The following is a 20,022-nucleotide window of genomic DNA, read 5'->3' as shown; positions in this document are numbered from 1 at the left end:
CCTCAACTCCCATTTTGTCAGCGGTCCCAGAAATGCATGCTGTTGTTGGTTCTGCTCATCAATCAACAGAAACCTTTCCTAAGCAGTCGGCCTCCATTTTGTTTCCAGCGTCTTTCTCCCGGCTTGGAACTGGATTTGATCTTTCTTCCCCAGAGGTAAAAACCTCCTTTTTTTCCCCTCCGGGCCACCCACTGTTTTGAGTTCAGCTCAAAGATTCTTCATAATAGATAACAAGAGACGGTTCACTTGCATTCCATAGCCTTCCCACACACACACACACACACACACACACCGCTTTGGGATTCACCACCCTCCCCCCCCCTCACTGTTTGGCAAACTGTGTGAGAAAGCAGGTGCGGAGTTGACTCACGTTTGACACATATCCTAAAAAAAAATCCCCATCCGCTTTTCCTATAACGGTATTCCTCAGGCCCGGCACAACGCTGGATTTTGTTTTTTTCCCTGAAGACATTTCGCTTCTCATCCGAGAAGCTTCCTCGGTTCCGACGGAAGGATTGAACTGTTCAGTCAGAACTGAAGAAGCTTCTGAAGAAGCAAAATGTCTTCAAGGAAAATAAGTCCAGTTGCCTTTTGGAAAAAGCACCTTTGGGACAAATGATCAGGCTATTAAATTGCAGTTCAGAAGATTTGTTGCTCCAGCCCCTACACAGGAATCTGGCCAACTAAAGTCCAATGCTAAATTGGCACCAGATAAGGATCAGCAGAATTCAAGAGGGTTGGGACTTGGACGTTTCTGGGAATGTAAGGACTCTAGGCTGATGACTTGGTTTCACCAGCTTTGCCTGCTTTTCTACATTTTTTGTCACTTTTACATTCTTCAGTCATTCTGATTTTCTTCAAAAACAATGAAGTCAAGTGATCGGTTTCAGTTCATCCCTTTTCCATGTGTACAGAAGAATACTCTTGCCTAAATCTTCTTTTTGAAACTTTGTTCTAAGCAAATAGTCATTTTATCCCTTTTTAGGTCTTTTTGTACCTACCTACCTACCTACTACCTACCCATCCATATCTTTCTGCCTGTCTAGCTAGCTAGCTAGCTATATCATCTATTTAGCTAGCTAATCTAAATTTCTATCTGTCTATCTCTATTTAGCTAGCTAATCTAAATATCTATCTAATCTAAAGCTAGCTAGCTAGCTAATCTAAATATCTAGCTATTTAACTAGCTAATTATCATCTATTTATCTAGCTAATCTATAGCTAGCTAATCTATATAATCTATTTAGCTAGCTAATCTAAATTTCTATGTCTATTTAGCTAGCTAATCTAAATATCTAATCTAAATCTAGCTAGCTAGCTAGCTAATCTAAATCTCTAGCCATTTAGCTAATTACCTAGCTAATCTATAGCTAGCTAATCTATATCATCTATTTAGCTAGCTAATCTAAATATCTAGTCTAAATCTAGCTAGCTAGCTAATCTAAATCTAGCTGTTTAGCTAATTATCTATTTAGCTAATCTATAGCTAGCTAATCTAGATTTAGCTAGCTAATCTAAATTTCTATCTGTGTCTATCTCTAGCTAGCTAATCTAAATATATCTCTGTCTGTCTGTCTATCTATCTATCTGTCTATTTATCTATCTTTCTATCTATCTTTTTTTCCCTCCCAAATCACAACTCAGAATTTTGCATAGTTTTCTCTAAAGCCCATCAATGGCTCTTCTCTTTTTATCTTTTTCTGGAGCATCACTCGCAGCTGTTACTAGCCTATGTATCATACACATCCACAAAAACCCAGAAAAAAACCCACAGTCCGGTAAACAACTTCCTCACCTTGCATTTATTCACATCCCCCAATCCTCCTTCCTATGTATTACATGCAGGTAGTCCTCGACTTACGACCACAATTGAGCGCTTAAATTTTCATTGCAGTTAAGTGAGTTTCGCCCCCCCCCCATTTTACAACCTTTTTTGCCACCTTTGTTAAATTGAATTTTTATCCCGTAACCGTGGGGAATGCTGCAAGGGTCTTAAATGTCAGAAGTATCAATGGTCATAAATTACATGTAATTTATGTAACTTTCAATTGTCACCCGTACTCATTTTTGTATTCAGCTTTGGAAACACAATGAATTTTCTCCGTATATATTTGGAATTTGTATAATTGCCTGTGTGCGCGTGTCTTATCTGTTTAAATTAAATGAAATATACTTAGTTGTAGGGGTGTGAGGGTCCAGAATAAAAAATAAATAAATATTTTGGAGGAAATAAGTTTTTTTGTCCTTTGCCTCTCCCTCTTTTTAAGTGAGATTTGTACCCATTGAAGGGAAGAGTTCCAGGGAATTTCTGTGTCCCTTAAACACTATTAGGCTCTGAATATCACATTTAATATGAATATGAGCACCATCTGGAGTTGCAAAGCACTTCGGTTTCCAATGCAAGGTCGCTATACAATACAGGCATTCCTCAGCTTACAACCAAATTTTTGTCGCTAAGTGAGACCTTGGTGAAGAGATATGCCCCGTTTTACGGACTTTCCTGCCACGGTTGTCAAGTGAATCGCTGCAGTTGTTAAATTAGTGGCATGGTTGTTAAGGGAACCTGGCTTCCCCATTGACTTCACTTGTTGGAAGGTTGCAAAAGGGGATCATGTGACTCCGGGATGCTGCAACCGTCGTAAATACAAGTCAAATTGCCCAGTGTCTGAATTTTGATCATGTGACCCCGGGGTGGGTGGTCACAATCGTAAGTTTGAAAAGCAATTGTAGCTCATTTTCCCCCCATGATGTTGCAACTTTGAGCAGCCGCTAAATGAACTGTTGTATGTCAAGGACTTCCTACAGGGGTAGGCAACCTTGGCTCTTTTAGGACTCGTGGACTTCAACTCCCAGAATTCCTGAGCCAGAGTGCCTGACTGAGGAATTCTGGGAGGGGTCTTCAAACTTGGCCCTTTTATGACTTGTGGACTTCAGCTCCCAGAATTCCTCAGCCAGCGTGCCTGGCTAAGGAATTCTGGGAGTTGAAGTCCACAAGTCATAAAAGGGCCAAATTTGAAGACCCCCTGGTCTAGAACTAAGGAGAAATTTCTGGACAATGAGAACAATCAATCAATGGAACCACTTTCCTCCAGAGGTTGTGGATGCTCCATCACTAGAGATTTTGAAGAAGAGACTAGACCACCATTTGTCTGAAATGTATAGGGTCTCCTGCTTGAGCAGGGGGGGTTGGACTAGAAAACCTCCAAGGTCCCTTCCACTTCTGTTATTCTGACTTGATAGTACTGAACTAATTAGATATAGTTGCAGAGAAACAGCTTTTCATCCAGCTGCTGGTTATATGAATTGAGTCGTGTGTGAGGAGTCTTTACTACATCTTGTCAATTAATAACCACGGCTGCTGTTTTGAAAAAAAGACAAGGCAAAACGAAAGGAAATACACATTTTCAGATAATACTGCCCATTATCTAATATGGCACGGAAGACACTGGGACTTAATCAGTGGTATCGGATCAAAAGACAACTTTGGGAAAGATTAATCTTCCCATCTCGTCAAGTTCCTGAGGACAAGTCTGAGTCAAAAATACTCAAAAGGTCAATATATCTCGGTAAATAAAAGACTTGACAGCACATGTCATGTTTCGTTCTGTTCTTCTCCGGGTGTAACATGAAACCAAAGTCTTTAGCAGCAGCAATTCACTTGGGTGTTAAATGCAACTTCTTCTTCCCAATAGCTGGAGCCCTTAGATTTGACTGATGTGTCTTTACTGCATTTACAAGAACTATTAATAACACCAATTTCACACCGTTTCCAAAGCCGAAGAGATTGTTGAGTTGAAAGAATGAAATGGCACCCAAGAGGAGAAAGACATGGTTGGGGGGGATGGATGGATGGATGGGGACCTTGCTTACAAGGACACGAGAATGAAAAGGAACAAAATAAACAAAAAAAAAATTAAAAGCGTTTCTAAGATTGCCCATAAATCAGTGGCCCCCAACCTTTTGGGTACCAAGGACCGGTTCCGTGGAAAATGAATTTTCTGCAGACCGGAGAGGGCGTGGTTTTGCATGCTGCCTGCATCCCGAGGATGGAGCTTAGCTTGTTTGCATGGCCCAGTTTTTGGCATGCCATGGTCTGATGCCGGTCCATGGACCAGGGTTTAGCACTTAGATTTATAGACCGCTTCATATTGCTTTCCTTTCCTCTCTAACCAGTTTGCAGAATCAATCAGCAGGTTGCCCCCAACAAGCCGGGTTCTCATTTTACCAACCTCGGAAGGATGGACAGCTGAGTTAACCTTGAACCGGTCAGGATCGAACTGCACGCAGTTGGCAGAATTAGCCTGCAATACTAGCTTTCTGACCACCGCGCCACCACAGCTCTCAGTAGAAACCCACCATTTTCTACTCTTTGCTCTGTTGTCAGCTCCTTGCCAATTTCATTTGATGCATAAGAGTGTGCAGCAGGAACCGTAAGGCAAAATAATTATTTGCTAGCACTCATTAAAATGTAGTTAACACATGGTTGCTTCCTTGCAGACAGACACAAATATAGAATTTGAGGGGACATTCTTCTGGAGAACACCCTAAGCTCTTTTGGTCTCGTATTTAATTTATATTCAGATTTTATTCTTTCACATACATAGAAGACAACAAAAGAATACAAATATTTATGGTAGCAATCAATATAATATCTAGATACATCTACCTATGCTGGAGGTTTTCCAGAAAAGACTGGAAAGCCATTTGTACAGAATGGAATAAGATCTGCTTGATCAGGGGGCTGGACTAGAAGACCTCTAAGGTCCCTCCTGATGCTGTTATTCTATGCTCTGTGTTCTGCTTACCAGGGAATAACCCCATTGAAGTCTTTGCAACGTTTCTCAAAAAATACCCATAGGACTGAACTGTAAAGGGGGTGGGGAAAGTGTTTCTACATATATGACTTATAACTAAATACCATGAGAAATAAAAACACTATTATTTGAAAAAGGCTTGAAATGAACAAGCCAAATTACTGCATTGATAATCAAGTGATTTTGATTATTAACGAGTCTAACATAAGAATACTAAAAAAAAAAAAAAAGCTTTTGCTCTGATCTTTCTCCTGTTGTCAACTTGTGCTGGAAAAAATTTAAAAGAACGAAACAAAAACAGCCTATGAGCAAGTGGAGAGTCATTTTAAAATGAACCAGCCCCAATTCTATATTTAGCACACGCAAAAATCGGTGTGGAAAATCCTTCCCCCAGGGGACATTTACAGAACCAATTATAGCCCACATAATTATACTAATTCCATACTAAAGCAATATAAATTGGTGGGGGAAACCCACCCCACCCCCAATTATTTCACCAAACTACAGCAACTGGATTATTATAACTGTCCCTCCATGTGATGAATTGTTGTTTTTTTCCCCCCCCAGGATTGAATGAGATTCTTGGCTTTTGTTTTATTTTATCTCTGTTGCTCTTTTTTCTGCACTTTCTAGGGCAGGGGTCTCAAACTGGGCCGGATGCGTCATGCTGAAACTGCACCCACTCTCTCTCTTTCACCCCAATTTATCCCGTAGAGTTCTTGGTGGTAGGGTTGAGCTGATTAAAAAAATAAATAAATGGATTTGATAAAGAGCTGCCTTGAGTCAGTAAAGAAAGGAAATTAACCAAATGATGAAATAATACAGTTCAGTGGATTCAGCAATCCATTCTTCGACCAGGAGCGAAGTTGAGCTTCTGACATTCCCCACTCTACCTGGGCATATTAATCCTAATAGTATACCTCCAGGATTTAATCTACCCCGACACATATGGGTGACATACAATAGAATTAGAACGACTCCTGGGGTGTGTGCCGATTCTCTGTATAAATGGGGAAAGACACCTTCAGCACAATTGTGATTGCGGGGCTCCCCGACAGACTATCCAACATCTAGTGAGGGAATGCGCTAATAGAAGATACCCAGGAGATTTTAAGGACATAATAAGAATAAGAATAAGAATAATGAAGAAGAAAGAAGAAGAAAGAAGAAGAAGAAGAAGAAGAAGAAGAAGAAGAAGAAGAAGAAGAAGAAGAAGAAGAAGAAGAAGAAGAAGAAGAAGAAGAAGAAGAAGAAGAAGAAGAAGTTGTTGGAAGGGACCTTGGAGGTCATCTAGTCCAACCCCCTGCTCAGGCAGGAAACCCTATACCATTTCAGGCAAATGGCTGTCCAGTCTCTTCTTAAAAACCTCCAGTGTTGGAGCATTCACCACCTCTGGAGGCAGGTAGTTCCACTGGTTAATTGTTCTAACTGTCAAGAAGTTTCTCCTTAGTTCTAGGTTGCTTCTCTCCTTGACTAGTTTCCATCCGTTGCTTCTTGTCCTGCTTTCAGGTGCTTTGGAGAATAGCTTGACTCCCTCTTCTTTGGGGCAGCCCCTGAGATACTGGAACACTGCTATCATGTCACCCCTAGTCCTTCTTTTCATTAAACTAGACATACCCAATTCCAGCAACCTTCCTTATATGTTTTAGCCTCCAGCCCCCTAATCATCTTTGTTGCTCTTCTCTGTATTCTTTCTAGAGTCTCGACATCTTTTTTACATCGTGGTGACCAAAACTGGATGCAGGATTCCAGGTGTGGCCTTACCAAAGCATTGTAAAGTGGTATTAGTACTTCCTCTGCGTCACAACGGCAGCTACTGAATCTCCAAATTGGACATTAAAACTCTGAAATGTTATTTCTGTTTTCCTCTTAGGTTTTATAATTGCTTCTTTTTTAAAAAAAAAATTATCGTTTTAACTGTTCTAACTTGTAAATATGAAGTGGTTTTAATTCTGTGTGTGACCAGCCCTACGCTAAATAAATAAATCTACCTGGGCAGAAGATGTCCCACTGGTCTTCTTCCAAGCCATTGTGAGACAACACTTGGAGAAGGAAGGGAAGGCGCCCTATTGGCTGAAGGGCGTGGGCGGAGCCCAAGGAGGCAGGTTCTATAGGACCAAAGAGGTCCACCTCTTGCTCTTGGGATCAGAGCTTGGAGAAGAGGTTCAGCAGATATTCCAGCTTCTTGTTTCCCACCATCTCTTCTGGTGCTCCTAAGTGGTTCCTCTTCGCTCTAATAATCCCTCTTCTTCCTCCTCCTCCTCCTCTTGCAAAACATGAGTGATTTTCACCTGGACCTTGGTCCCCTCAAAGAGCCACTGGGTCTCATCAAGCTTCTCGAGTGGGTGAGTTGGTTGAAGGAGGAGGATCCACGCCCGGCTTCCTTTGAGGAGTTTTTTTTCTGCAAACTGGGAGTTGAGGGGTGAAGGGGCAACCCAAAGCTGTGTTTGCAAGACGTCCTAAACCTCAAAAAAAAAAAAAGCAGTCAACCGTAATTTGGGTGTGTGTGGTGTGTGTGTGTGTGTCTTGCAAACTCTCCTCCTTTGGGTAAATGAAGAAAAGTGGATTAATTCCATTTTAAACGTGGAGTAAATAAATGGCGGTAGAGATAAACAGAGTCTCTTTTGCAAAGCTTTAGTGGAATAGGATGCAAAATGTTTCTAGGCCAAAAAGGCTGCAAGGCCTGTTTTCTCCCCCCCCACCTCCAGAAATGCTTTCTCTTTTGTTACAACAGTTTTCTTTTACTAGGCCTGGTGCAAACCTTTTTTTCCCCCTGTCCTGTAAAATTCCCTTAGATTAATATTTATTCTATTTCAAGTGGGCTTCTCTAATCAGCGTGACTGTTTACTTCAAAATGCTAAATAGCAGGACAGTTTCTTTTGCCACTCCCCTGTCCCACTCCTGTATATTTATTTATTTGTTAAATTTCTTTGCCACCAGTGTAAATATAGCAGTAGCAAAGTAATTGAACAATAAAATAATGAAAAAAGAATCCGAGGATGGAGTAGCAGGGTGGGAGGTGGGGGTTGCTGTCTACCTACCTGTAGTAGCCACCTCCAGGGTGGATCCCCTCCAGACCTAACCCTAACCCTTTATGTAGGTATTTGTAAAAGTTTTGAAGCTCAGAACATGGTTTCAGATATATGTTACGTTAAAATTGCTGCCTCGCCCTGCAAAGCCTTTTCCTCTCTTATGGCTGGCAAATAAATAAATAAATAAATAAATCTTTCTAACACAAACCGGGTTACTCATGTGGTGTGTATATGCTGAACTCTTATTTGGTTGCCTATAAGCTGGGACTATGCATTATGATAGATAGGCTGTGGTGTGTTGCAGCTCCCGATAAACCATAAACAATGGTTTGTAGGCCACAGTCAGGTGCATGCATCAGGTTAAGTCAGAGCCTAACAACATCACAGTCTGGCCTAGCCTGGTGTGTAAATTAGCACAGGCCATGTTATATTGCAATTTTAATTCTAGGCAAATGGCTACCGTGCGGAGGCATTTGATACTGAAATTGAATCCAATCGCCTGCAAAATCCAGATTAGCAATTTGAAAAAAATCCAGCAAAATATCTTGACATCTTACAAAAAAACAACAACAAAAGATCGGCATTGTTGTTTCTCATTTCTACACCCTAAAGGGAGCATTTTTAACCAACTTAGGCTGAGCTTACAAGGTTCATTGGGCAAAGTGCAACTGGCTGGCGTTGCTCCATCAGCTGAACCATATAGACCAGGGGTAGGCAACCTCGGCTCTTTTATGACTCGTGGACTTCAACTCCCAGAATTCCTGAGCCAGCATGGCTGGCTCAGGAATTCTGGGAGTTGAAGTCCACGAGTCATAAAAGAGCCGAGGTTGCCTACGCCTGATATATAGACCATGGTGTTTCAATAAGATGCTAAACCAAAGCCTACCAAAAGGAATTACGGTTTACAAATGCTAGAAACCTCCCATTATTATCCTGCCCTCGTCCTCTCGCGTCGATTTGATTATTTTATTTATTTATTTATTTATTTATTTATTTTAATTCCATTTATATCCCGCCCTTCTCCGAAGACTCAGGGCGGCTTACAAGCTTAGCAGTAAAATTTAGTGTCAAAAAAAGATTTCTTCTTCATCCGCCCCACTTCCTGCTCGTTGGACCAAAGCGTTTCTTGCTGGATGCTATTTTTTTTTTTTTTTACCCCACCTGACTTTAATTTCATTCTTGAGCCTTTGAATCAAAAAAAAAAAGAAAAAGAAAAAACGTGATTTTGATAAGCCGGTCCCCTCCTCTTGGTTATCATCTTCTCCCTTTGCCAATAATGTCAGAATCGGGATGTTGTTTTTCTACAGCTCTTTGCCGTGTTTGCGTTTGCGTCCTGTGGTGGATACAGAGGCGTCACCACGCTGCTGGTTTCCTGTCACGGGGTGGTGAATAAAACAGTAACAGCCTCCTTCAGTTATCCTTTCAGGTGAGTTCCTTGTGCATTTCTGCTGCGTGTATCCCATCAGGATGTAGAAGTTTTCCTGCCTGAGCAGGGGGTTGGACTAGATGACCTCCAAGGTCCCTTCCAACTTATTATTATTATTATTATTAGGTGGTCCTTGACTTAACAACCGTTCATTTAGTGACTGTTCAAAGTTACACTGGCACTGAAAAAAGTTGTTGTTATTATTATTATTATTATTGAGTTGGAAGGGACCTTGGAGGTCATCTAGTCCAACCCTCTCTGCTCAGGCAGGAAACCCTATAGCATTTCAGAAAAGTGGTTGTCCGGCCTCTTCTTAAAAACTTCCAGTGTTGGAGCATCCACAACTTCTGGAGGCAGGTTGTTCCGCTGGTTAATTGTCCTCACTACTAGGAAATTCCTCCTGAGTTCTAGGTTGCTTCTCTCCTTGGTTAGCTTCCATCCGTTGCTTCTTGTCCTGCCTTCAGGTGCTTTGGAGAATAGCTTGACTCCCTCTTCTTTGGGGCAGCCCCTGAGATACTGGAACGCTGCTATCCTGTCCCCCCTCGTCCTTCTCTTCATTAAACTAGACAGACCCAATTCCAGCAACCGTTCCTTATACGTTTTAGCCTCCAGTCCCCTGATCATTTTCGTTGCTCTTCTCTGTACTCTTCCCAGAGTCTCAACATCTTTTTTATACATTGTGGTGACCAAAACTGGATGCAGGATTCGCAAGTGTGGCCTTACCAAGGCCTTGTAAAGTGCTATTTTTTATTTTTATTTTATTTTAATCCCATTTACATCCCGCCCTTCTCCGAAGACTCAGGGCGGCTTACAATCTAAGAAGCACAAATCAATGTGCTTAGCAGTAGCCTTCATTCTATGTCTATGCCTGCTTATTAGGGCTTTCACACACCCCCCCCCCAAGTGGCATTATTACAAAGTCAGCTTATTGCCCCCAACAATCTGGGTCCTTCACGTGATCAAGTGACTCACGATCATTTTTCACACACTTATGACCTTTGACGCATCCCCCCGGTTACGTGATCGAAATTCATACGCTTGGCAACCGGTTCCTATTGATGACCATTGCAGTAATCCTGGGAGATTATGTGATCTTTTTTTGCACCCTTCTGACAAGCAAAGTCAATGGGGAAGCCAGATTCACTTAACAACTGTGTTATTACCCCCCCCCCCCCCGTAGATAAGGCTCGCAATCTGGGTGTCCTCTTAGATTCACAGCTCTCCTTAGAAGATCATATAGGAGCTGTGGCTAGAGGGGCCTTCGCCCAGGTTCGTCTGGTGCGCCAGCTGTGACCCTATCTGGACCTGGATGCCTTGTGTACAGTCACCCATGCACTTGTGACCTCTCGTCTTGACTACTGCAACGCTCTTTACATGGGGCTGCCCTTGAGAACCACTCGGAAGCTTCAGCTGGTGCAGAGTGCAGTTGCACGAGTGCTTTTGGGGGTCTCCTGATACTCCCATATTACAGCTCTGCTCCGTGAGCTGCACTGGCTTCCAGTTGCCTTCCGGGTGAAATTCAAGGTGCTAGTGATGACATACAAAGCCCTACATGGCATGGGTCCGGACTACCTACGGGAGCACCTACTGCCAGCGTCAACATCCCTCCGTCCTGTGCGCTCCCACAGAGAGGGCCTCCTCAGGGTGCCACCGGTCAGAGAATGTCGGCTGGTGACCCCCAGGGGGAGAGCATTCTCGGTGGGTGCGCCAATCCTTTGGAACCGCTTACCAGCTGAAATCCGGATGGCCCCCGACCTTCGCTCCTTCCGGCGTGATCTAAAAACTTATCTATTCCAGCAAGCCGGCCTGGCCTGATGGATTTGGGTTTTAAAATTTTCTCACTTTATTGCTTTATTGTATTCTTACTTTATTGCTCTGTACACCGCCCTGAGTCCTCCGGGAGAAGGGCGGTATATAAAATAAATAAATAAATAAATAAATAAATAAATAAATAAATAAATAAATAAATACTAAACTGCAGTGATTCAGCGTTGTTAAATATTATTATTATTATTATTATTATTATTATTATTATTATTATTATTATTATTATTATTATTTAACAACGCTGGCCCGAAAGGTCGTAAAATGAGGCGAAACTCACTTAACAAATGTCTCGCTTAGCCACACAAATGTTGGGCTCAATTGTGGTTGTGAAATCGAGGACTACCTGTGAGCTGTCGGCAGGTTTTCTATTAGAACAGGTTTGCCCTGCTGTGGATTTTCAGCTTTTTTGTGCACCGTGGACCCCTCTAATCTGGCGAAAGATATATTTAGGTACATAAAAATCATAGACATTAATTGCATTACAACGTAAATAACATATGCTTAAATACAGTTATTAAGAAATATAGGTAGTCTTCCACTGACGACCAGTTTTGAGCCCCAAATTTCTGTTGCTAAGTGAGACAGTGAGTTTTGCCCCGTTTTACGACCTTTCTTGCCGCAGTTGTTAAGTGAATCACTGCAGTTATGTGAGTAACATGGTCGTTAAGATGAGTCTGGCTCCCTCATTGACTTTGCTTGTCAGAAGGTCGCAAAAGGGGATCACGTGACACACACACACACACACACACACACACACACACACACGGGACGCTGCAACCGTCATAAGTACGAGCCAGTTGCTGAGTGCGCGAATTTTGATCACGTGACCGTGGGGATGCCGCAACGATCATAAGTGTGAAACATGGTGATCAGTCACTTTTTCCAGTGCCGTTGTAAGTCCGAGTGGCCAGTAAATCCATCGTCGTAAGTTGAGGACTGCTTGTAACAGATTGTATATGTAATAGGGTAATATAGGTGACTCTTGGTTAGCCTGTTAAATCAGTTGTATCTCAAAGTGTCTCAGACAGAGGATCATCAAAAAGGGATGGGCCTTTGATCGCGTGATCAGGATCGCCATCTTGACTTTTTTGACCCTCTTGTGGATTCCTCTGGTTCTCTTCAACATTTTGTCAGAAACCTGGGAATGTGCCTTCCTAACTTTCTATTGTACGGAAATTTGACCTCGGCTTTCCAGTTGTATAGATTTTTTATTTTTTATTTAATACAGGCAGTCCTCGACTTACGACCATTCGTTTAGTGACCGTTTGAAGTCACAATGGTGTTGAAAAAAAATGACTTATGGCCAGTTGTCACAGTTAACGACTGTTGCAGCATTCCCCAGGGTCACATGATCAAAATTCAGGTGCTCAGCAACTGGCACATACTTAAGGACTAGTGTGCCCTCTCTCGTGGGACCTCTGATCACCTTTCCGGAATCTTCCCAGCTGGCTTCCAACAAGCAATGGGAGAAGCCAGACCCGCTTAATGACGCTAAGCGATCTCATGCTTCACTTAAATGCAGTGATCTGCTTAATGACGGTGTCCAAAAAGGACCTAAAATGGGGTGCAACTCCCTGAACCACTGGCCTGCTCACCCCAAGGATCTTGGGCTCAATTGTGGTCGTACGTTGAGGACGCCTTATGTACCTTTTCAGAAGAGCGGGCAAGCTGGATCATTCTGAGACCTTCTCCAACTTCCGTTTGTGCAGGTTGAACACCGCTGTGTTTACTTCGCCAGATCCCACCCGTTGCAACGGCACCTGGACAGATTTCTACCTGGTGGGAAATTTCTCCTCCTCGGCCCAATTCTTCGTCACCTTTGGAGTCCTGATCTTCTTCTACTGCATGATGGCCCTGGTGTTTTACCTGGGCTACATGCACGTCTATCGGAATGGTAGCAATTTCCCAATGATCGTAAGTCGCTACGGTTTCAGGTTGGATGGTAAAAAGAGGACAATTTGGTAGCTTTGAAGTTGAGAGCAATGTCAGGTTTACTGCTTGTAAATCAAGAGTCCGTTGGAGTTGGATAGGTAGGTAGGTAGATAGATAAGAGATAAGATAAGGTAAGGTAAGATAAGATAGATACAGTGGTGGAATTCAGCCAGTTTGCACCACTTCGGCAGAACCAGTAGCTAATTTTTTGTTGCCCAGGCCCAGAACGGACTTCTGGAAGTGGCATCCACACAGACAACTGGTTGTTCACCTATTTGAATCCCACCACTGGATGGATGGATGGATAGATTTGATTAGATTAGATTAGATTAATGGATGGATGGATAGATAGATAGATAGATAGATAGATAGATAGATAGATAGATAGATACATACATACATACATACATACATACATACATACATACATACATACATACAGTGGTGGAATTCAGCAGTTTGCACCACTTCGGCAGAACCAGTAGCTTATTTTTTGTTGCCCAGGCCCAGAACGGACTTCCGGAAGCGGCATCCATACAGAAAACTGGTTGTTCACTTATTTGAATCCCACCACCGGATGGATGGATGGATGGATAGATTAGATTAGATTAGATTAATGGATGGATGGATAGATAGATAGATGGATGGATGGATGGATGGATGGATAGATAGATAGATAGATAGATAGATAGATAGATAGATAATAGATAGATAGATAGATAGATAGATAGATAGATAGATAGATAGATAGATAGATACAGTGGTGGAATTCAGCCAGTTTGCACCACTTCGGCAGAACCGATAGCTAATTTTTTGTTGCCCAGGCTCAGAATGGACTTTCGGAAGCGGCATCCACACAGAGAACCGTTTATTCACCTATTTGAATCCCACCACTGGATGGATGGATGGATAGATAGATATAGATAGATTGAACCATTAGCTAATTTTTGTTGCCCAAGCTCAGAACGGATGTCCGGAAACCGCATCCACACAGAGAACCAGTTATTCACATATTTGAATCCCACCACTGGTGTAACCCAATAAGCTTCTTTAAGAATAAAGTTAAGACAGTAGCTTCCCTTCGTGAATAAGGGAAGTGGCCTAGTTTGAGGTGGCTGCACCAGGCTTAATTTTGAATCATTCCTTTTGGCTTCTCGGCCTCTGGAAGGCCTCTGCCTCTGGCTTAACCACTTCGAGTTGCGCCAATTCTCTCTCCGCCATGGAACTCCTGCGATTTCTTATGAAATTTAGTCACGAAACTGTCCCCGTTGAACTGAAAAATGGGACCCAGCTGCATGGAAAACCCTTAGAGGATGAATATCCATCTTAAAACTGTCAAGATGACTTTGAAGAATCTGTCCAGTTGGAGACAATGAGCCATTTGAGGCAATAATAATAATCAGATATTTTATTCTGCCGGACAGTTTGCCTCTTGATATTTTGAAGGTAGACATTGAACCAAAAGTCAAATCCAAAAAAAGGGAGGCAGTTGCAGGTTTTTTCTTGTTTTTTTCTTGGAAGACATTTCGCTTCTGATCCCAGAAGCTTCTTCAGCTCTGATTAAGGGGTCCTTGGTGCTCTCTGAGCTTGGTTTTCTTGCGGATGTTTCATTATCCCAAGTAGGTTAACAACATTGGAGCTGAAGAAGCTTCTTGGATGAGAAGCGAAACGTCTTCAAAGAAAAAAACAAAGTCCAGTTGCCTCATGAAAAAGCACCTTTGGGATAATTATGACCTGGATGACTGAGAGTCTCCACAGAGATTGAGAAAAGCAAATGCTTCAAGTTCCATGAAAAACAAATCTCTGAAAAAGGAGATATATCCAAAAGTTTCTGTCCATAGTTTCTGCCCCGATGGCTGGCTGGAGAATTCTGGGAGTTGAAGTCCACATACCTTCAAGTTGTCAAAGTGAGGAAACACTTCCCCTATGTCAGGGGTAGGAAACCTTTGGTTCTTTTATGACTCGTGGACTTCAACTCCCAGAATTCCTAAGCCAGCATGGCTCAGCTTGGAAACCTCTCCCTTTCCCCTCAGCGTGGTAGGCTGAGGAATTCTGGGAGTTGAAGTCCACGAGTCATAAAAGAACCAAGGTTGCCTACCCCTGCCCTATGTTCTCTTCGGTTTCATAGCTGTATATGAAACGCTGGCTGAGGAATTCTGGGAGTTGAAGTCCAATTTTGGGCTCGAGGTTATAAATTCTGTAATCTGAATCTTTGATCCATAAACAAAACTGATTAACTTCTCTCTCTTGGTCTCCAGGATTACGTTTTCACTCTCTGTGCAGTCTTTCTGTGGCTAGTCAGCACCGCTGCCTGGGCGAAGGCCTTGGTTGATATCAAAATATCCACCGGTCCCGACATTGTGGAAGTAATACCGGCATGCAAAATTCATGGATTGTCCTGTGTCTTTGCTTCTGTAACTGGCATGGGAAGTCTGAATGTGTCTGTGGTATGTACAGTATGTAATAGCGTGGATATATTTGTTCCGATAGAAGAGAGTATTTGTAGCTCAGGGTTAAATTGTAGAGATTTGGGTGCTCTCTGAACTTGGCTATTTTCTTGCAGATGTTTCCATTACCCAGCTAGGTAAGATGAGAGCAAACCCCACACTCTTCCAGCACTGATGATGTTGCCTAGTTTTGCAATGAAACGTCTGCAAGAGGACAACCAAGGTCGGAGAGCACCAAGGATCTCCGTATATCAAATAGTTCACAGGATAGGGTCAGAAAAATCAAGATGGTAACTTCAGTCGTGCAACTGAGGTTCCATCTGTAGATAGATAGATAGATAGATAGATAGATAGATAGATAGATAGATAGATAGATAGATAGATAGATAAAACACCCATAAAAAACAGACTATGATCACACCACTGTGACTATTATCTTGACCTTTTTGACCAAATCCAGCAGGCAGCCCTGACTATAACTAAGTTAGTGCAACTTGGGGAAAGCTGACTATGAACCATAAGAACTGTGAACAAAACAGTGGTTTATTGGGGTAATAAGGCTAAAAGGGCTGGGGATGTTACGAAGTTTGGATAATGAAATGACTGCAAGAAAACCAGCAAGCTCAGAGATCACCGAGGACTTCCTGTCAAACTCCATAATGATGCTGAAATATGCGTGCTTCAGCAACCGTGTGTCTCAGTCTTGGCAAATTTAAGAGGTGCAGACAACTCCCAGAATTCCCCAGCTAGCAGCTGGCTGGGGAATTCTGGGAACTGAAATCTACCCATCTTAAAGTTGCCGAGGTTGAGACACAAATGTTCTAGAAAGTTCCGGAAGCCTATCTCCAATTTTGTGGCTGTAACATAGTGGTGTACTTCTCTAGAAAAACAGGCCTTCATACATGCCTCAGATCTTTAAACTGAGTGAGGAGATAGAACGTCTTTTCATTGTCCTATTAAAAATGATATGAAGTATGGATTGATTCAGTTAAAACGCCAAACTAATTAAGACTTCTGTTCTTGCAGGTTTTTGGCTTGGTAAATATGATTCTGTGGGGCGGAAATGCTTGGTTTGTATACAAGGAGACGAGTCTGCACACACCTAACAGTAATTCTCCAAAATCAGGGTTCTATCCGCCAACATCAGGAATTTGAACTGTTGTCAATTTAATGCTAAAATGGCCGTGTTTCACTTTGTTGACAAGTCTGAATACACTGTATTTCAAAATCGTTTACGATTAACTTCCACACCTATACAATTTGGGGGAGAAAAAGCCTGGTGTATGTAGGAAATGAGTATTTTGAAAGAATTTATTTACTTAATTGAATAGTCTCTAGTCAAATGCTTGGACAATGTTGTCATTTTAGGGGGGGAAAAAACTTTGGTGGACAATACATTTTGGTTGTAACGATAAACTGCATTTGACAATTCTTGCCTGTATAATCATACTTATGTTATACTGCACTTACGTTTTGTCATAAAGAGAGAGACTTAAAATAATTGTTGCGCGTTCTATTGAGGGTTAGGATTTGGCAGATTAACTGTCTGTTTAAACAGTTGCCTGATTTCAAAAGTTTCCTCCACATCAGAAAGTACTTTTTTTTTGTATTTGTGATTTCAGTGTAATTGTTCAACTGCCACTATATATATAAAAAAAGTTTGCCTACAGCTTGAATACTCTGTGATTAATACCGTAACTGAGGTAAATTGAAATGTTTGAGTTAATCGACAAACTGAGGTAAATTGAAATGTTTGAGCTGATCAACAGGCGATCACCAGTGATCTATTTCAAATTGGAAAACTTCTCTCTGATCTTGAGAATGCAGCTTATACCCAGGGAAGGATGCAAGTCTTAAGAAAGCTTTCGATCGCTTCAAAGTTTGACTGCTTAAACACGGATGCTTAATGTTTTTGAGCATTGTCTCTGACATGGATTGCTGTACGTTAGATTCGGTTCAGCTTAATAAACTGACGTTTCTAGAAATTGGGCCCGTTGTCCTGAAAAATATTGTTCAGTAAGGAGATACTTGAAAAACCTAAAGCAGTTTCATTCTGTGGAGATTCTCAGTCATCCAGGTCATAGTTATCCCAAAGGTGATTTTATTTCACGGGGCAACTGGATTTCCTTGTTTTTCTGTGAAGACATTTCGCTTCTCATCCAAGAAGCTTCTTCAGCTCTGAAGAAGCTTCTTGGATGAGAAGCGAAACGTCTTCACAGAAAAACAAGAAAATCCAGTTGCCTCTTGAAAAAAATGCACCTTTGGGCTAAAGTGCTTTTGTTTTCACTCAAGAGCAGTGTTTCTCAACCTCAGCAACTTTTTAAGATGTCTGCACTTCAACTCCCAGAATTCCCCAGCCAGCACTGACTGGGCAATTCTGGGAGTTGAAATCCACATGTCTTAAACGTTGCTGAGGCTTAGAAACTATTAGATTTATATCTTGCCTTTTTTGCTGGTTATTGATTTAAAAAAATATTATTCTATACCGTTCTATCCTGCCTGTTGTGCAGGGGCTCAAAAAAAAATCTTATTTTTCTTCAAAGTAGCAACCTTGTGAAGAAGTTTCGCTTGAGACTTAAGAGGCCCAAAGTCATCCAGTGGGCTTTCATGGCTGAGGGTTGGCTGGAATTTGCTTTTTCCTTCTTCTGACTCAACATCCGAACTCAACATGCTTGAGGCTCTTAAGATGTTGAGACTCTAGAAAGAGAGCTGAGAAGAGCAGCAAAGATGATTAGGGGACTGGAAGCTAAAACATACGAATAATAGTTGCTGGAATTGGGTATAATGAAAAGAAAGACTAGGGGTGACATGATAGCAGTCTCCCAATATCTCAGGGGTTGCCACAAAGAAGAGGGGGTCAACCTATTCTCCAAAACAGCTGAAGGCAGGACAAAAGGCAACCGATGGAAACTAATCAAGGAGAGAAGCAACCTGGAATTAAGGAGAAATTTCCTGACAGTGAGAATAATCAGTGGGACGGCTTGTCTCCTGAAGTTCTGGGTGCTCCATCAATGGGGGTTTTCGAGAAGAGACGGGGCAGCCATTTGTTTGAAATGGGGTTGGACTAGAAGACCTCCAAGGTCCCTTCCAACTCTTTTATTCTGTGTTCTGCTTGTGTGTATCCCTTGACTACATGTTAGGGAAAAGCTTCATGTATGGAAGCGTGTCGGCAACCTCACCTTGTGTCCCGAGTCCCCTGCATTACAATCAAAGTACTGGCACAAAGAACATTATTGTGTTACTGCTATTAAAGCTTGGTCTGATATCCCCTTCAAGTGCTAATTATCCCACACGCAGCTATTTATTCTCTGGCTTGTCAGTGCTGTATCAGTGGAGTCATTACCCCCAGCTGAGGGCATCAGAAAAGCCAAAATGGCTTCCAGAACAACAGGATTGCACTCCTACCACCTTTTTAAGTGTCTCGCGAAGTGTTTCACAAAGTCAACACAGGCTGAACAGTTTCTGTTCGTGTCTTTGACACCCAAAGTCCCTTGCTCTGTTGTGTAGGGCAGGGGTCTGCAACCTTGACCACTTTTAAGACTTGTGGACTTCAGCTTCCAGAATTCCTCCGCCAGCTATGCTTAAATCTAAAAATGTCCACTTAGACGTTAGTCCCCATCCCTTACTAGACATTTGAAAACGGGTAATTTCATTTGTAGAGGAAGCTTTATCATTCCACTAGGCGTCACTGTTGTATTAAAAAGGTCTTGTAAGAGGCTGGAATGGCTTACTACCCACCATTCCCTCCATAGCAAGTATTTACAAGGTCAGAAACTATCCGATCTTTTTAAGGGGGTCAGATACAGTAGTAGGACCTCAAAGCCAGCACATTGAAAGAGGAGATATTATATGTTGAGACTCTAGAAAGAGTGCAGAGAAGAGCAACGAAGATGATGAGGGGACTGGAGGCTAAAACATATAAGGAATGGTTGCTGGAATTGGGGATGTCTAATTTAATGAATAGAAGGACTAGGGGTGACATGATAGCAGTCTTCCAGTAGATCAGGGGATGCCCCAAAGGATTCAAGCTACTCTCCAAAGCACCTGAAGGCAGGACAAGAAGCAACGGATGGAAACTCATCAAGGAGAGAAGCAACCTAGAACTAAGGAGAAACTTCCTGACAGTTAGAACAATTAACCAGTGGAAGAACCTGCCTCCAGAAGCTGTGAATGCTCCAACACTAGAAGTTTTAAAGAAGAGACTGGACAGCCATTTGTCTGAAATGGCATAGGGTTTCCTGCCTGAGCAAGGAGTTGGACTAGATGACCTCCAAGGAACCTTCCAACTTTTTATTATTATTATTATTATTATTATTATTATTATTATTATTATTATTATTATTATTATCATCATCATCATCATCATCATCATCATCATCATTATATTATTTCCAGACATCCTAACAGATCCTTCTTAAAATATAAGGTAACGAATTGACTGCTGTATTTTGTATTAATTGTAGCTTCTCCACCACTTTTAAAAGTGCCCTTTGCTAGAGTGTATTGTATTCACCTGGAAACCAGGATGTTTTGGACAAGCAATA

At 42.0% G+C, this 20,022-nt stretch overlaps 1 protein-coding gene across 1 annotated transcript; it reads left to right on the top strand.

Moving 5' to 3' along the window:
• Window positions 1-7,090: 7,090 nt before the first annotated feature.
• Window positions 7,091-17,463, top strand: SYPL1 (synaptophysin like 1; the record flags this gene model as incomplete). The annotated part of the gene is made up of 5 exons (XM_083366621.1): window positions 7,091-7,159; window positions 9,130-9,272; window positions 12,809-13,013; window positions 15,290-15,478; window positions 16,505-17,463. 5 exons carry the CDS (start codon window positions 7,091-7,093, stop codon window positions 16,631-16,633), a joined length of 735 nt encoding a protein of 244 aa, XP_083222747.1. The 3' UTR covers window positions 16,634-17,463.
• Between the last annotated feature and the right edge of the window lie 2,559 nt (window positions 17,464-20,022).

Source organism: Vipera ursinii, assembly GCF_947247035.1.
Source record: "Vipera ursinii genome assembly, chromosome: 6".
Taxonomy (NCBI): domain Eukaryota; kingdom Metazoa; phylum Chordata; class Lepidosauria; order Squamata; family Viperidae; genus Vipera; species Vipera ursinii.
This window is presented reverse-complemented; position numbering and strand designations above follow the sequence as displayed.